Source organism: Bufo gargarizans, chromosome 2 (assembly GCF_014858855.1).
Source record: "Bufo gargarizans isolate SCDJY-AF-19 chromosome 2, ASM1485885v1, whole genome shotgun sequence".
Lineage (NCBI taxonomy): Eukaryota > Metazoa > Chordata > Amphibia > Anura > Bufonidae > Bufo > Bufo gargarizans.
The window spans coordinates 185571471-185586435 of NC_058081.1; the positions used below are offsets into that span (position 1 = coordinate 185571471).

The 14965-nt window shown below is 43.4% G+C and overlaps 1 protein-coding gene across 1 annotated transcript; it reads right to left on the reverse strand.

The window, feature by feature from the left end:
* Nucleotides 1-6072: 6072 nt before the first annotated feature.
* On the reverse strand, nucleotides 6073-12997 carry LOC122925746 (olfactory receptor 1019-like). Its single transcript, XM_044277096.1, has 3 exons — nucleotides 12095-12997; nucleotides 10248-10258; nucleotides 6073-6100 (listed from the first exon to the last, which is right to left on the reverse strand). The coding sequence occupies exons 1-3, from the start codon at nucleotides 12989-12991 to the stop codon at nucleotides 6073-6075; spliced, it is 936 nt and encodes a 311-aa protein (XP_044133031.1). The 5' UTR covers nucleotides 12992-12997.
* Between the last annotated feature and the right edge of the window lie 1968 nt (nucleotides 12998-14965).

Below are 14965 nucleotides of genomic sequence, written 5' to 3' on the forward strand. Positions count from 1 at the left end.
AATTTTGTATAGCTTCACGCCATACCTCGCCCGCTTGGAAGGCACATACTGGCGGAAAATGAGTCTCCCCTTGAACGCAATGAGAGACTCATCAACCACGACCTCCCTTCCAGGTACATAGGCCTCCATGAATTTGGCCCCAAAGTGATCGATGACCGGCCGTATCTTGTACAGACGGTCATGGGCAGGATCACCTCGGGGTGGACATGCTGCATTATCGGAATAATGCAGACATTTCCTGATGGCCTCAAACCGGGAGCGTGTCATAACCGTACTGTAAAGTGGGGTCTGATATAGGACGTCCCCACTCCAGTACAGCCTGGCACTGGGTTTCTTGACCAGGCCCATATACAGCACGAGGCCCCAAAATGTCCTCATTTCGGCTGCACTGACCGGCGTCCAGCCACCGGGCCTGGCCAAAAAGGAGCCCGGGTGTTGAGCGACGAACTGTTGGGCGTACAGATTCGTCTGCTCCACCATCAGATTTACCAGTGAGTCACTGAAAAAATGACAAAAAAAGTCATATTCAGTGTAGCCCACTGTGGAAATCTGGATTCCTGATTGGCCTACAAAATCAGGAATCACGGGCTCGTATCGCTCTGGGCTACACCAGACAAGTTCACCGGCAGGGTGCTCCGGTGGATTTAACTGGTGGGCCGGGAAACCAGTACGAGCCCCAGAGCTGCTCGTACTAGTGTGGGCCACAGGGTCCCTAACATGGCGGTCCCCTTGCTCCGCCTGGCGGCGTCTCCGCCGCCTTGGGGGCTCATCATCATCGCTAGATGATGAGGAGGATGCGGATGACAACAGGAATGTGGGGTCATCCTCATCCTCACTGGGACTCTCGGACTCGGAGGCAAGCTGGGCGTATGCCTCCTCGGCCGAGAACGTCCGGCGGGCCATAGGGGAGTGTGTGTCTGCGTGTATATGTGCGTGTGTGTAACTCTTTATTTGGTGTGCGTGTGTGAGGGGGCACGGGTGTTCACGAACTCACCCTAAAACTAACAGAAAAAATAAAATAAAACTAACTAAAAAAAGGGCAAAAAAGTGAGGAAAAAAAATTCAAAACTGCTGATCAACCGTCCGAAGTTGATCAGCGGTGGGGTGTGCGATGCGCTTACAGTGGCCGGACGCTAAGTGCCGGTCACAGTCAGCGAACTCAAAAAAAAAAAAAAAAAAAAAAAAAAAACCACCCCAAAAAAGGTGGGGGGGGGGGGGGCAAGTGGCAGGGGGAGGGGGGCAAGTGGCAGCACCCCTGGGGGGTCTAGGGTCACACAGCTGTGCTGTGGACCCCAGACACCCTAACTAGGGTGATGCAATAAAAAGTAAAAAAAAACTAACTTTCCCTTTTTTTTCCCTGCCTAACCCAAACTTTCCCTATGCTGTCCCTATGTACCTGATGGGGTGCTGGGGCACAGATCGGGTCCTGGGGGCACAGATCAGGGGTGCTGGCAGCGATGGCGGACACAAGCAGGCAGCTCCTCTCTCCTCCGGCGCTGGAACACAAAAGGAGGAGGAGAGGGGCGCCTGCCTCTTTTGAATCTGCCGCCGCACCGCCCCCTGACCAATCAGAAAGCGATCCTGAGTGGTGATGTCACCATCACCACTCAGGATCGCTGGATGGTGATTGGTGGAGTGAAATCACACCACCATCACCATCCTGTTCCGGGTTATCGGGTCTTCAGAGACCCGAATAACCCGGAAACGCAGAAAACCGCAGGTCTGAATTGACCTGCGGTTTTTTGCGATCGCATACATGGGGGGGTCACCGGACCCCCCGACGCATTTGCCCCAAGTGCCTGCTCAATGATTTGAGCAGGCACGGGGTTCCGATCGCCGCCGGCCGCGCGGCGGTGATTGAAAATGCACAGGGCGTACATGTACGCCCTGTGTCCTTAAGTACCAGGGCACAAGGGCGTACCTGTACGCCCTGTGTCCTTAAGGGGTTAAAGGACATACACACATACACACACACATACACTCAGCTTTATATATTAGATATGGGATCATTTATCAAACTGGTGTAAAGCAGAACTGGCTTAGATGCCCATTTCAACCAATTTCACCTTTCATTTCTGGCAGCTCCTTTGGAAAATTACAGTTGGAGTCTGATTGGTTGCTATGGGCAACTAACCCAGTTCTACTTTACACCAGTTTGATAAATGACCCAATAATACATACAGTGGATATAAAAAGTCTACACACCCCTGTTAAATTGTCAGGTTTCTGTGATGTAAAAAAATGAGAAAAAGATAAATCATTTCAGAACTTTTTCCACCATTAATGTGACCTATAAACTGTACCACTTAATTGAAAAACAAATTAGATATACCATGGAACACAGTGAAGACATTCATCATCAAGTGAAGGAAATATGGCACAACAGTAACATTACCAAGAACTGGACGTTGCTCCAAAATTTATGAAAAGACGAGAAGAAAACTGGTCTGGGAGGCTACCAAGAGGCCTACAGCAACATTAAAGGAGCTGCAGGAATATCTGGCAAGTACTGGCTGTGTGGTACATGTGACAACAATCTCCCGTATTCTTCATATGTCTGGGCTATGGGGTAGAGTGGCAAGACGAAAGCCTTTTCTTACAAAGAAAAACATCCAAGCCAGGCTACATTTCGCAAAAACACATCTGAAGTCTCCCAAAAGCATATGGGAAAAGGTGTTATGGTCTGATGAAACCAAGGTTGAACGTTTTGGCCATAATTCCAAAAGATATACTTGGCCCAAAAACAACACTGCACATCACCAAAAGAACACCATACCCACAGTGAAGCATGGTGGTGGCAGCATCATGCTTTGGGGCTGTTTTTCTTCAGCTGGAACTGGGGTCTTAGTTAAGCTAGAGGGAATTATGAACAGTTCCAAATACCAGTCAATATTGGCACAAAACCTTCAGGCTTCTGCTAGAAAGCTGAACATGAAGAGGAACTTCATCTTTCAGCATGACAACGACCCAAAGCATACATCCAAATCAACAAAGGAATGGCTTCACCAGAAGAAGATTAAAGTTTTGCAATGGCCCAGCCAGAGCCCAGACCTGAATCCGATTGAAAATCTGTGGGGTGATCTGAAGGGGGCTGTGCCCAGGAGATGCCCTCGCAATATGACAGATTTGGAGTGTTTTTGCCAAGAAGAGTGGGCAAATCTTGCCAAGTCAAAATGTGCCATGCTGATAGACTCATACCCAAAAAGACTGAGTGCTGTAATAAAATCAAAAGGTGCTTCAACAAAGTATTAGTTTAAGGGTGTGCACACTTATGCAACCATATTATTTAATTTTAATATTTTTTCTTCCCTCTCCCTAAAAGATTTCAGTTTGTTTTTCTATTGAGTTGTACAGTTTATAGGCCACAATAAAGTTGGAAAAAGTTTTTTACCGTATTTCTCGCCCTATAAAACGCACTTGGGGGGGAAATGACAGTGCGTCTTATGGGGCGAATGCTGCAGTTTACACTGATACACTGCCGACCGCATGCTGCACAGCACGGTCGGCAGGGGTATCAGTGGGGAGGGAGGAGGGGCTGGGGCCGGCATGTAGTTTGAATGGCAGCGGGGCCCAGTGCAGTAACTGTATTCTATTGCACCGGGCCCCGCTCACTGTAGTAATCCTATCTATAACTGTAGGCATTGTTTAACTATAATAATCTTCAATACAATCCATTAATCTTCACTTACTAACGTCCGTATCAGGCAGGAGGCCAGGCGGGCGGTCACTGGCAGCGCCCACTTTATGAATGAAGCAAGCGGCGCGGGCCTGTGACGTAGTGAGTTACGCTGCCAGTGCCCGCCCGCCCTCCTGCCTGATACAGACGATAGTAAGTTAAGATTAATAGATTGTATTGAAGATTATTATAGTTAAACAATGCCTGCACCCACATGTCTCCTGGAGGACTTCTTTCCTATTAAAAGGATACATCTAAGGCTACTTTCACACCTGCATTAGGTGCGGATCCGTCTGGTATCTGCACAGACTGATCCGCACCTATAATGCAAATGCTTGTATCCGTTATTTTTTTTGTTCATGATAATGCAAACGGATCCGTTTTGATTTACACTGAAAGTCAATAGGAGGCAGATCCGTTTTCGATTGCACCATATTGTGTCAGTGAAAACGGATCCATCCCCATTGACTTACATTGTAAGGCTAATTTCACACTGCCGTTTCTGGGTCCGCTAGTGAGATCCGTTTTAGGGCTCTCACAAGCAGCCCAAAATAGATCAGTTTAGCCCCAATGCATTCTGAATGGATAAGAATCCATCAGTTTGCCTCCCGTTCAGCCTCCATTCCGCTCTGGAGGCGAACACCAAAACGCTGCTTGCAGCGTTTTGATGTCTGCCTGACGATGCGGAGCCAAACGGATCCGTCCTGACTTACATGGTAAGTCAATGGGGACGGATCCATTTTCACTGACGCAATATGGTGCAATTGAAAACGGATCCGCCTCCCATTGACTTTCAGTGTAAGTCAAAACGGATCCATTTGCATTATCATGAAAAAAAAAAAGACGGATCCGCACCTAACGCAGGTGTGAAAGTAGCCTAAGTCAATGGGAATGGATCCGTTTTCACTGACACAATATGGTGCAATTTAAAACGCATCCGCCTCCCATTGACTTTCAGTTTAGGCTACTTTCACACCTGCGTTTAGATGCAGATCCGTCTGGTATCTGCACAGACGGATCTGCACCTATAATGCAAACGCTGGTATCCGTTTAGTGCGGATCCGTCTGCATAACTCAGTCAAAAAATAGTCTAAGTCTAAGTGTAAGTCAAATGTACCCGTCCTGACTTACATTGAAAGTCAATGGTGGACAGATCCATTTACAGTTGCACCATATTGTGTCAATGTAAACAGATCCGTCCCCATTGACTTACATTGTAAGTCAGGACAGATCCGTTTGGCTCCGCACCGCCAGGCGGACACCAAAACGCTGCGAGCAGCATTTTGGTGTCCGCCTCCAGAGCGGAATGGAGGCGGAACGGAGCCAAACTGATGCATTCTGAACGGATCCTCATCCATTAAGAATGCATTGGGGCTGAACTGATCCGTTTGGACCGCTTGTGAGAGCCCTGAAACGGATCTCACAGGCGGACCCATAAACGCCAGTGTGAAAGTAGCCTTACTTGGTAACATAGTGCTGCTCTACTTTGATCTTTTCAATTGCGTTTTTCACATGGGTTTATGGTACGTCACTGCTGCAAAATAATCAACAAAGACTGGTCTAGACCATCGGAGTGGTGGTACTGGAGCCGTGGGGGATTACACTGGTCCCTTGTTTATTATTTTATATAATTTTATTTAACATCTATTATATATAAATTAGCCTATTGCAATCAACACCTCAAAGGAGAAATACAAGAGCATTTGCATTTTGAGGGCATAATTTCAATTAAAAACACATTTACAGCGGGATAAAATAATAAGTAATCTGTACTCACCTTTAGTGATGGACAAACATCTGCTGGGATGGTTCGCGAATGCGAACGCGGCAGGTCCCATTCATTTTAATCGAAGGCGAACCTGAAAAACCTCCAGGTCATATTTGCGGCCACAAAATACTTACTAGATGTGCACACATAGTGCAGTGTCCCACTATGTGACAGTGGGCACCGCAAACGTGTTTTTTATTATGCTTTAATGTCATGTAATATGCCTGCATTTTGTATTTTGATTCCTGTCATATTCTCCCATGTCACAATGTGATTCTATATGGAAAGATCCTTTACACAGGCCTAATCAGGGTGCACTACACTTGTTTCTCCACAAGATGGAGCAGTGTCAGTGTGTATATCGCTTAGCTCAGACCTAAGTTAGGCAGTTGGTTGAGTTGGTTCAAACCAATCAATCAGATGAGCTCAGGTCAATCCAAGTGAGAGTTCAGTTCAAAGCAGTTCTCTCATGACCTTACTCAGAAAGCAACAGCAATGTAGCTGAGGCATATTCGTAGCATCTCTGCTCTGTCCCTTTTTTTGTTGTCTCACATCCTGGAATTAACCTGGATTGTTTGAGGATTTGCATCATTTAGTTTGTAGAACATGCCCACAACTTAGACCTTTTTTAAATTAGTTCATTGTAAAGCATACAACTAATGGGACAAAATAACAGAAAAGGTCAATGTGCATAACTATTCACCCCCTAAAGTCAATACTTTGTAGAGCCACCTTTTGCGGCAATCACAGCTCCAAGTCCCTTTGGATAAGTCTCTATGAGCTTGCCACATCTTACCACTGGGATTTTTGCCCATTCCTCCTTGCAAAACTGCTCCAGCTCCTTCCAGTTTGATGGTTTGCACTGGTGAACAGCAATCTTTAAGTCTGACCACAGATTTTCTATTGGATTGAGATCTGGGCTTTCACTAGGCCATTCCAACACATTTATATGTTTCCCCTTAAACCACTCAAGTGTTGCTTTAGCAGGGTGTTTGGGGTCATTGTCTTGCTGGAAGGTGAACCTCCATCCTAGCCAAAGATCATGCACAGAGTGGTACAGGTTTTGCTCAAGAATATCCCTGTCCATGTTTCCCTCAACTCTGACCAGTTTCCCAGTCCCGGCTGCTGAAAAACATCCCCACAGCATGATGCTGCCACCACCATGTTTCATTGTGGGGATGGTGTTCTTTGGGTGATGTTATGTGTTGGCTTTGTGCCAGACAAGTGACGGACTGAACCATCACTGGGTCTGCTGTAGAAGCCTGAGGGCTAGCCTCCTTCCTACGGGCAATGGACCCAGGACTATGGAGAATGCCCCTCTGACCTAGTTGGGTTAGAGGGAACTATAAACCATGATTTTTTTGGTTGAGTTTATAGGCCACATCTTTCCTATTCTCCATTAAAGTTGTATGGTGTGAATCCATAAACGCAGTAAGGCTTAACTCTGCTCTGAAACTCCCAATGAATGTATTACTTTATTTGTCCCTTTGTTCTATTGTGTAAGTGATGGGATTAATACGTAGCCGACTCTGGTGTAGAGAAGTATCATCCTATGATACCTTAAGGAGATAATCCCATCCCATGGGTCTCCTCTCTCCCTATTGTTTCAAGACACTGTGGAGGAGATGTGTGTTTGCATGCAGTTCATTTTTTATTGAGTTATGCGTCATATAGCTGGCAGCCACTGCAATTATATATACAGTACAGGCCAAAAGTTTGGACACACCTTCTCATTCAAAGAGTTTTCTTTATTTTCATGACTATGAAAATTGTAGATTCACACTGAAGGCATCAAAACTATGAATTAACACATGTGGAATTAAATACATAACAAAAAAGTGTGAAACAACAGAAAATATGTCATATTCTAGGTTCTTCAAAGTAGCCACCTTTTGCTTTGATTACTGCTTTGCACACTCTTGGCATTCTCTTGATGAGCTTCAAGAGGTAGTCACCTGAAATGGTCTTCCAACAGTCATAAAGGAGTTCCCAGAGATGCTTAGCACTTGTTGGCCCTTTTGCCTTCACTCTGCGGCCCAGCTCACCCCAAACCATCTCGATTGGGTTCAGGTCCAGTGACTGTGGAGGCCAGGTCATCTGGCGCAGCACCCCATCACTCTCCTTCATGGTCAAATAGCCCTTACACAGCCTGGAGGTGTGTTTGGGGTCATTGTCCTGTTGAAAAATAAATGATGGTCCAACTAAACGCAAACCGGATGGAATAGCATGCCGCTGCAAGATGCTGTGGTAGCCATGCTGGTTCAGTATGCCTTCAATTTTGAATAAATCCCCAACAGTGTCACCAGCATAGCACCCCCTACACCATCACACCTCCTCCTCCATGCTTCACGGTGGGAACCAGGCATGTAGAGTCCATCCGTTCACCTTTTCTGCATCGCACAAAGACACGGTGGTTGGAACCAAAGATCTCAAATTTGGACTCATCAGACCAAAGCACAGATTTCCACTGGTCTAATGTCCATTCCTTGTGTTCTTTAGCCCAAACAAGTCTCTTCTGCTTGTTGCCTGTCCTTAGCAGTGGTTTCCTAGCAGATATTCTACCATGAAGGCCTGATTCACACAGTCTCCTCTTAACAGTTGTTCTAGAGATGTGTCTGCTGCTAGAACTCTGTGTGGCATTGACCTGGTCTCTAATCTGAGCTGCTGTTAACCTGCGATTTCTGAGGCTGGTGACTCGGATGAACTTATCCTCCGCAGCAGAGGTGACTCTTGGTCTTCCTTTCCTGGGGCGGTCCGCATGTGAGCCAGTTTCTTTGTAGCGCTTGATGGTTTTTGTGACTGCACTTGGGGACACTTTCAAAGTTTTCCCAATTTTTCGGACTGACTGACCTTCATTTCTTAAAGTAATGATGGCCACTCGTTTTTCTTTACTTAGCTGCTTTTTTCTTGCCATAATACAAATTCTAACAGTCTATTCAGTAGGACTATCAGCTGTGTATCCACCTGACTTCTCCACAACGCAACTGATGGTCCCAACCCCATTTATAAGGCAAGAAATCCCACTTATTAAACCTGACAGGGCACACCTGTGAAGTGAAAACCATTTCAGATGACTACCTCTTGAAACTCATCAAGAGAATGGCAAGAGTGTGCAAAGCAGTAATCAAAGCAAAAGGTGGCTACTTTGAAGAACCTAGAATATGACATATTTTCAGTTGTTTCACACTTTTTTGTTATGTATATAATTCCACATGTGTTAATTCATAGTTTTGATGCCTTCAGTGTGAATCTACAATTTTCATAGTCATAAAAATAAAGAAAACTCTTTGAATGAGAAGGTGTGTCCAAACGTTTGGTCTGTACTGTATATATATATATATATATATATATATATATAAGATAAGGCAGCACTCCGGTCTTCCAGTGAAAAAAGTGGATACTTTATTACACTCAACAGCAATGCAGCATTTCAGCTTTCTCAATGGAGCCTTTGTCAAGGCTCAATTGAGAGAGCTGAAATGCTGCATTGCTATTGAGTGTAATAAAGTATCCACTTTTTTCACTGGAAGACCGGAGTGCTGCCTTATCTTTCTACCTTACAATCATCATTCCCGGCCCTAGAAACAATTGGGGATTGCACCCAGTATCATAGGAGTGCAGCTGTAATTTTTTCTTCATATATTTATATATATATATATATAAATATATATATATATATATATATATATATATATATATACACACACACACAAAAACAGCTTTTATTTACATTTGATTAAAAAGTGTCCAGTCCAAAATTATTCATACCCTTCACAAACTGTCAGTCTGTGGGAAAATCAAAAGTTCTATACCATTCCAAATAGTCCAAGCTGTTCTGAAGCATCCTAATTACCCTGATTAATTGGGAACAGCTGTTTTAATCAACTCAACAGGTGAAAAACAGCAGCTCTCTGCAGTTGGTTTGTGGACAGGAGCTCAGTGAGGACCTGCGGCTGCGCATTGTGGCCGCTCACAAGTCAGGAAAGGGTAACAAGGCCATTTCAAAATGTTTTCAAGTTCCAGTGGCTATAGTGCAAAGTATTATAAAAAAATACAAGATGTTCCGCACTGTTGGAAATCTCAGAGGATGTGGTTGGAAGCCAAAATTGACACCTGTGCTGGCCAGGAGGAAAGTTAGAGAGATGAAAAAGAATCAAAGGATCACCACCAAGGCCATCCTAGTGAATCTGGGCTCTGCTGGTGGCAATGTCTCAAGGTAGACAATCCAACGGACACTGCACACTGCTGGGTTCCATGGATGCAGACCAAGGAGGACAGCACTTCTCCAGATAAGCCACACAAAAGCTTGCTTGGCCTTTGCAAAAGCTCATCTGGACAAAGAAGAAGACTTCTGGTCTTCTGTGTTATGGTCAGGGTCTTCAACCCAAAGAACACCATCCCCACTGTCAAACATTGTGGTGGGAACCTAATGCTTTGGGGGTGTTTTTCAGCCAATGGACCAGGGAACCTAATCACAGTAAATGGCACCATGAAAAAAGAGCAATACATGAGGATTCTCAACGACACAACATCATGCAGTCTGCAGAGAAACTTGGCCTTGGGCGCCAGTGGACATTTCAGCACAACAATGACCCAAAACACACAGCAAAAGCGGTTAAGAAATGGTTAGCAGATGACAACATTAACGTTTTGGAGTGGCCCAGCCTGAGTCCAGACTTGAATCCAATTGAGAATCTGTGGAGGGAGCTAAAGATCAGGATGATGGCAAGAAGACCATCCAACCTGAAAGATTTGGAGCTCATTGCTAACGATGAATGGACAAAAATACCTGTGGAGACATGCAAAAAGCTGGTCTGCAATTATAGCACTTTTCTTTAACATTCTAAATTATGCTTTTGAGTCAGTGTCCATGTCCTGTCTATGAGCAGAAATTATGACTAGCTAGTCTCTATCCAGTAGCTCAGGGACAGTTGAGAATTAGAGATGCAGGATGCAAGTTACCAGTCCATAAAGGCCAGCTATCAACAGCTTATTTTTAAAATGTATATGAAAGTTTTTGGTAGAATGTTAAAGCGGTTCTCCTGGAATTAAGAAAATAGCTAAATAGTACTTTATTATAAATATATTCCCAAATACCTTTCATTAGCTAAATTGGTTTGTTTTGTTTAGGGAACAATCATTAGGAGAAATAAAATGGCCGCCGTCCTATTAGTCACACAGAAGGACAAATTACTTACAACACTGAGCTAAAGAGCTGCCTCATCCTTCTCTCTGCTCTGCTTGTCAGGGATTATAATCCTGAATAGAGATGACCTTGCAGTTCGCCCCGGCGGTCGATTTGTGGCAAACTTTGCGCGTTCGCGATTCGCTGAGCATGCGAACATATGGAGATATTCGCGTCCGCCATATTCTTTTACATTGTGAAGTAGTTTGACCTATGACACATCCATCAGGTGGTATAGGACAGCCAATTGAGACGTTTCAGCCCGTGGACATACCCCCTACCTTATAAATAGACCTGATCTGGCCGCCATTTTACATTCAGTCTTTTGTCAGTGTAGGGAAAGGTTGCTTTGTGGAGCAGGGACAGACTGTTAGGAAGAAAAACACTATCAAATAGGTCCACAAAAGTTCCTTTTAAGGACTGGTATAGGTGTGCTATTGATAGGTGTGCAGTACGTAGAGGTGTAATACACTTATAATATACTTTCTAACATAGAAAGCTTATTATAGTGGATTTGTATTGTGCAGCAGTGGTGAGCAGTTCTGCAGCGATACTGCAGCTACACAGACTGACAAATGCAATTAGAAAAAATAAATATAACTGTCGCCACCCCCCCCCAAAAAAAAACTGATAGAAGCGGGGTGTTATATACCAATAAACTTTCTTTATAGTGCATTTGCTTATGCGCTTACGCGGAAATTATATTGCTGATATTTTGCGTTGAAAAAAATTATGAATGGAGATTGCAAATTTGAATAATACATCTGGTATGTCACTGTCCATGTTGTGGGACTATTTGTGCACTTCTAGTAATTATTTCTTGGCTGCAAATATGAGCTGAAAGTTTTTCAGGTTCGCTTGCCATTAAAATTAATGAGACCCACCGCGAACTTGCGGTTTGCGGATATTTAATCGCGCGATCAAGTTCACGAACCGTCCCTGCAGATGTTTGTCTATCACTAATCCTGAATACAGCTGATGAGATCTTCAGCTGAATCTCTGAAGGAAAGGAGCTCATGAGGAGACATGAAGTACAGAGAGGATGTACAGAACAGACTGTGGTAATGGAGACTGTAAACAAGTGCTGCTGCTCATTACTCACATCTCCACCACCATCTCTGTACTTCATGTCTCCGCATGAACTCCTTTCCTACAGAGATTCAGCTGAAGCTCATATTAAACTGTCTTCAGGATCATAATCCATGACAAGTAGAGCAGAGAGGAGGAAGAGGTAGATCTTTACCTCAGTGTTCTGAAGTAACTTGTCCTGCTGTGTTATTAGGACAGGTTTTTGGTGTACTACTACGACAACGGCCATTTTGTTTCTGCTAATGATTGTTCCCTAGACAAAACAAGCCATTATAACTAATGAAACAAATATATTTATAATAAAGTATTATTTCAGTATTTTCATTTTCTTAATTCCTGGAGGGCCCCTTTAAATGCTAAATACTTTACATTTTACTAGAGCTTGTTTTACATCTTGATTTCTTAAGCTATAGATCATGGGATTTAACATCGGTATTATCACTGTATAGAACACTGACACCATCCAGTCCTGATCCACGGCATAGGCAGAATTTGGTCGCAAATACATAAAGAAAACTGGGCAGTAGAATAAGGATACACATGTAAAGTGAGAGGCGCAAGTAGAGAATGACCTGCTTCTAGAAGATCTAATTCTAAATATGGCAAATATAATATAGGTGTAGGATATCCCTATACATAAAAAGGAGCCCACCCCAATAGAACTAGCAAAAACAAATAAGAACACTTGGTTAAGATATGTATCTTTACATGCCAGTTTTAAAATGGGATTAGTATCACAATAGAAATGGTTGACCCTATTAGACCCACAAAATGGTAAGATAAATGTACAATATGTGTGAGTGAATGAATTAACACATCCTGCTGTGTATACTGAGAAAACGAGTCGCAAACATATTGGTTTGCTTATAATTATTTTATAATACAATGGTTTACATATAGCTGCATATCGATCATAGGCCATCACTGCAAGTAACATTGCTTCAGAGCTCGCCAGATCAATGAAGAAGAACATTTGAATTGCACAACCAGTAATGGAGATTGTTTTCTTGGCAGAGAACAAGTTGGCCATAATGTTGGGTGTTATAGTTGATGAATAAAGGACATCTACAAGGGATAAGTTCATGAGGAAGAAGTACATTGGTGTTTGCAAGCCTGGAGTTATTGTAATTAATACAATTATCATAAGATTACCCAGAAAGGTTACAATGTAGACTAACAAGAAGACGAGAAAGAGAGGAAGCTGAAGGTTTGGGTTGGAGGAGAGACCAGTAAGAACAAATTCTGTCACAAGAGTTTTGTTCCTTTGCTCCATAGCATTCAGTAAAAATGTCTACTAAGTACAAAGAGATACCATAAAGAACAATTATGCCGCTAGCTTTTCTTTCTCAGCTTCATTATGTTCTTCTAATTCTGAAATAGATAGATAGATCATGACAGGTAGTTTAAAAAAATAATATGCAAATAAAATGATGGTTACAAAGGTGTACAAAAAGGGGCTACTTGAAAATGAGCATGAATATTTCTTCTCATCTATCAAAAAGACTCATCATCATCTTATTGACTATTCTCTACTTGTTCAAATTGACTGCTGTGTATAATAAGCAGTAGCCATCCCAAGTAATTGTGTAGTGCCCTGGAGCAGGGATACTATGAAGTCTAGACATTTGTGGACCATTGCCCCTCTTTTTCCTATGTAAAGCTATACACTTCTTATTTAATTTCACTTGAAAGGGTTAACTTGAACTGTTTAATACTGTGTAACTGCATTTTATATGTACGTTGTGATATATATCTTGCTTATTTGAACTGTATTTGCAGTCTGGAAGCGGAATCTACGCGCTTCCACTCCTATAACAGCATTCCCCGGTTGAGATAGGGTAACCTGTTACAGTATTCTAATAGACCAAAGCCTCAAACAGGCTTCAGAGTCTATTAGAGGAGTATACCAATACAGACCACTAGTAGAACTGTATTGTTATATTGAAAATTAAGTGTTCATTGATGGCTAAGTGTGGTATCTAGTGATGGACGAACATTTTTGCAATCGTGCGAACACGATCAAATGAAGTTTGTCGAACCTGAAAAACCTTCAGCTCATATTTGCAGCCAAGAAATAATTACTAGAAGTGCACAAATAGTCCCACAACATGGACAGTCACATACCAGATGTATTATTCAAATTTGCAATCTCCAATCAGAATTTTTTTCAATGCAAAATATAAGCAATAATGCACTATACAGTACCCAAATGCACTATAAAGAAAGTATATTGGTATATAACACCCTGCTTCAATCAGTTTTTTGGGGGGGCGACTGGTATATCACACCAGTAGAAATTATTTGTTCCAATAACGCTTGTCCGTCTATATACCTGCAGTATCGCAGCAGAACCGCACACAACTACCGCACAATACAAATGCATTATAATATACTTTCTAACATAGAAAGTATATTATAACATTGTACAAGAAAGGCAATCCATTAGAATATACATAAAGCTAAAACGTAATAATGTTACTATGGGGGTTCAGTCACACGTCCTTAAGTGTTTAGCGGATCCGCAAACACGGACACCGGCAATGTACATTCCGCAATTTGCGGACCGCACATCACTGGCACTATAATAGAAAATGCCTAATATTGTCTGCAATTGCGGACAAGAATAGGACATGTTCTGTTTTTTTTGCGGAAACAGAAGCACGGATGCGGAAGTGCGGATCCGCAAATGCGGATGAGGACAGCACATTCCGGCCCCATTGAAAGTGAATGAATTGCGGAACGGATGCAGACCCATTTTGCGGACTTGTGAATGGAAAAGATATCCCTTAAAATGAAAATAAATTAAATTATTAAAGTTAAGCAAAAAGCATAGATGTGGTAGGCAATAACAAGTGCTCGGTGACACTAAATCAGGTGCTTGGCAGCACCAAATCAGAATCCATATGTCCTACCACAATCCCGGGGGTTCCAGTGCACATCCATGAATCCTGGAGGGAAAGCAAAAAACATCTATCCTTGGGCTGGATGATGAAGGACAGGGTGGGCAAGGAACTGCCCTTGATATTGCCCTACAGGGGGGTGCTATTCTGGCCCTGATAGCCTAACCTGTCAGGAAGCAGGGGGTGTTACCCCTACTCTGGGACCACGGGCACGGCGCAGGGCACGGGTTCCCCTTCAGCTCGGTAGAACACCTGGTGCCCTGAGGTGCGGGTGCACGGCGTGTGCACAGTACACAGGCTGCTCGCACATTTCCGGGTGCATAGAGTTCCTGCATTATCCGGCTGTC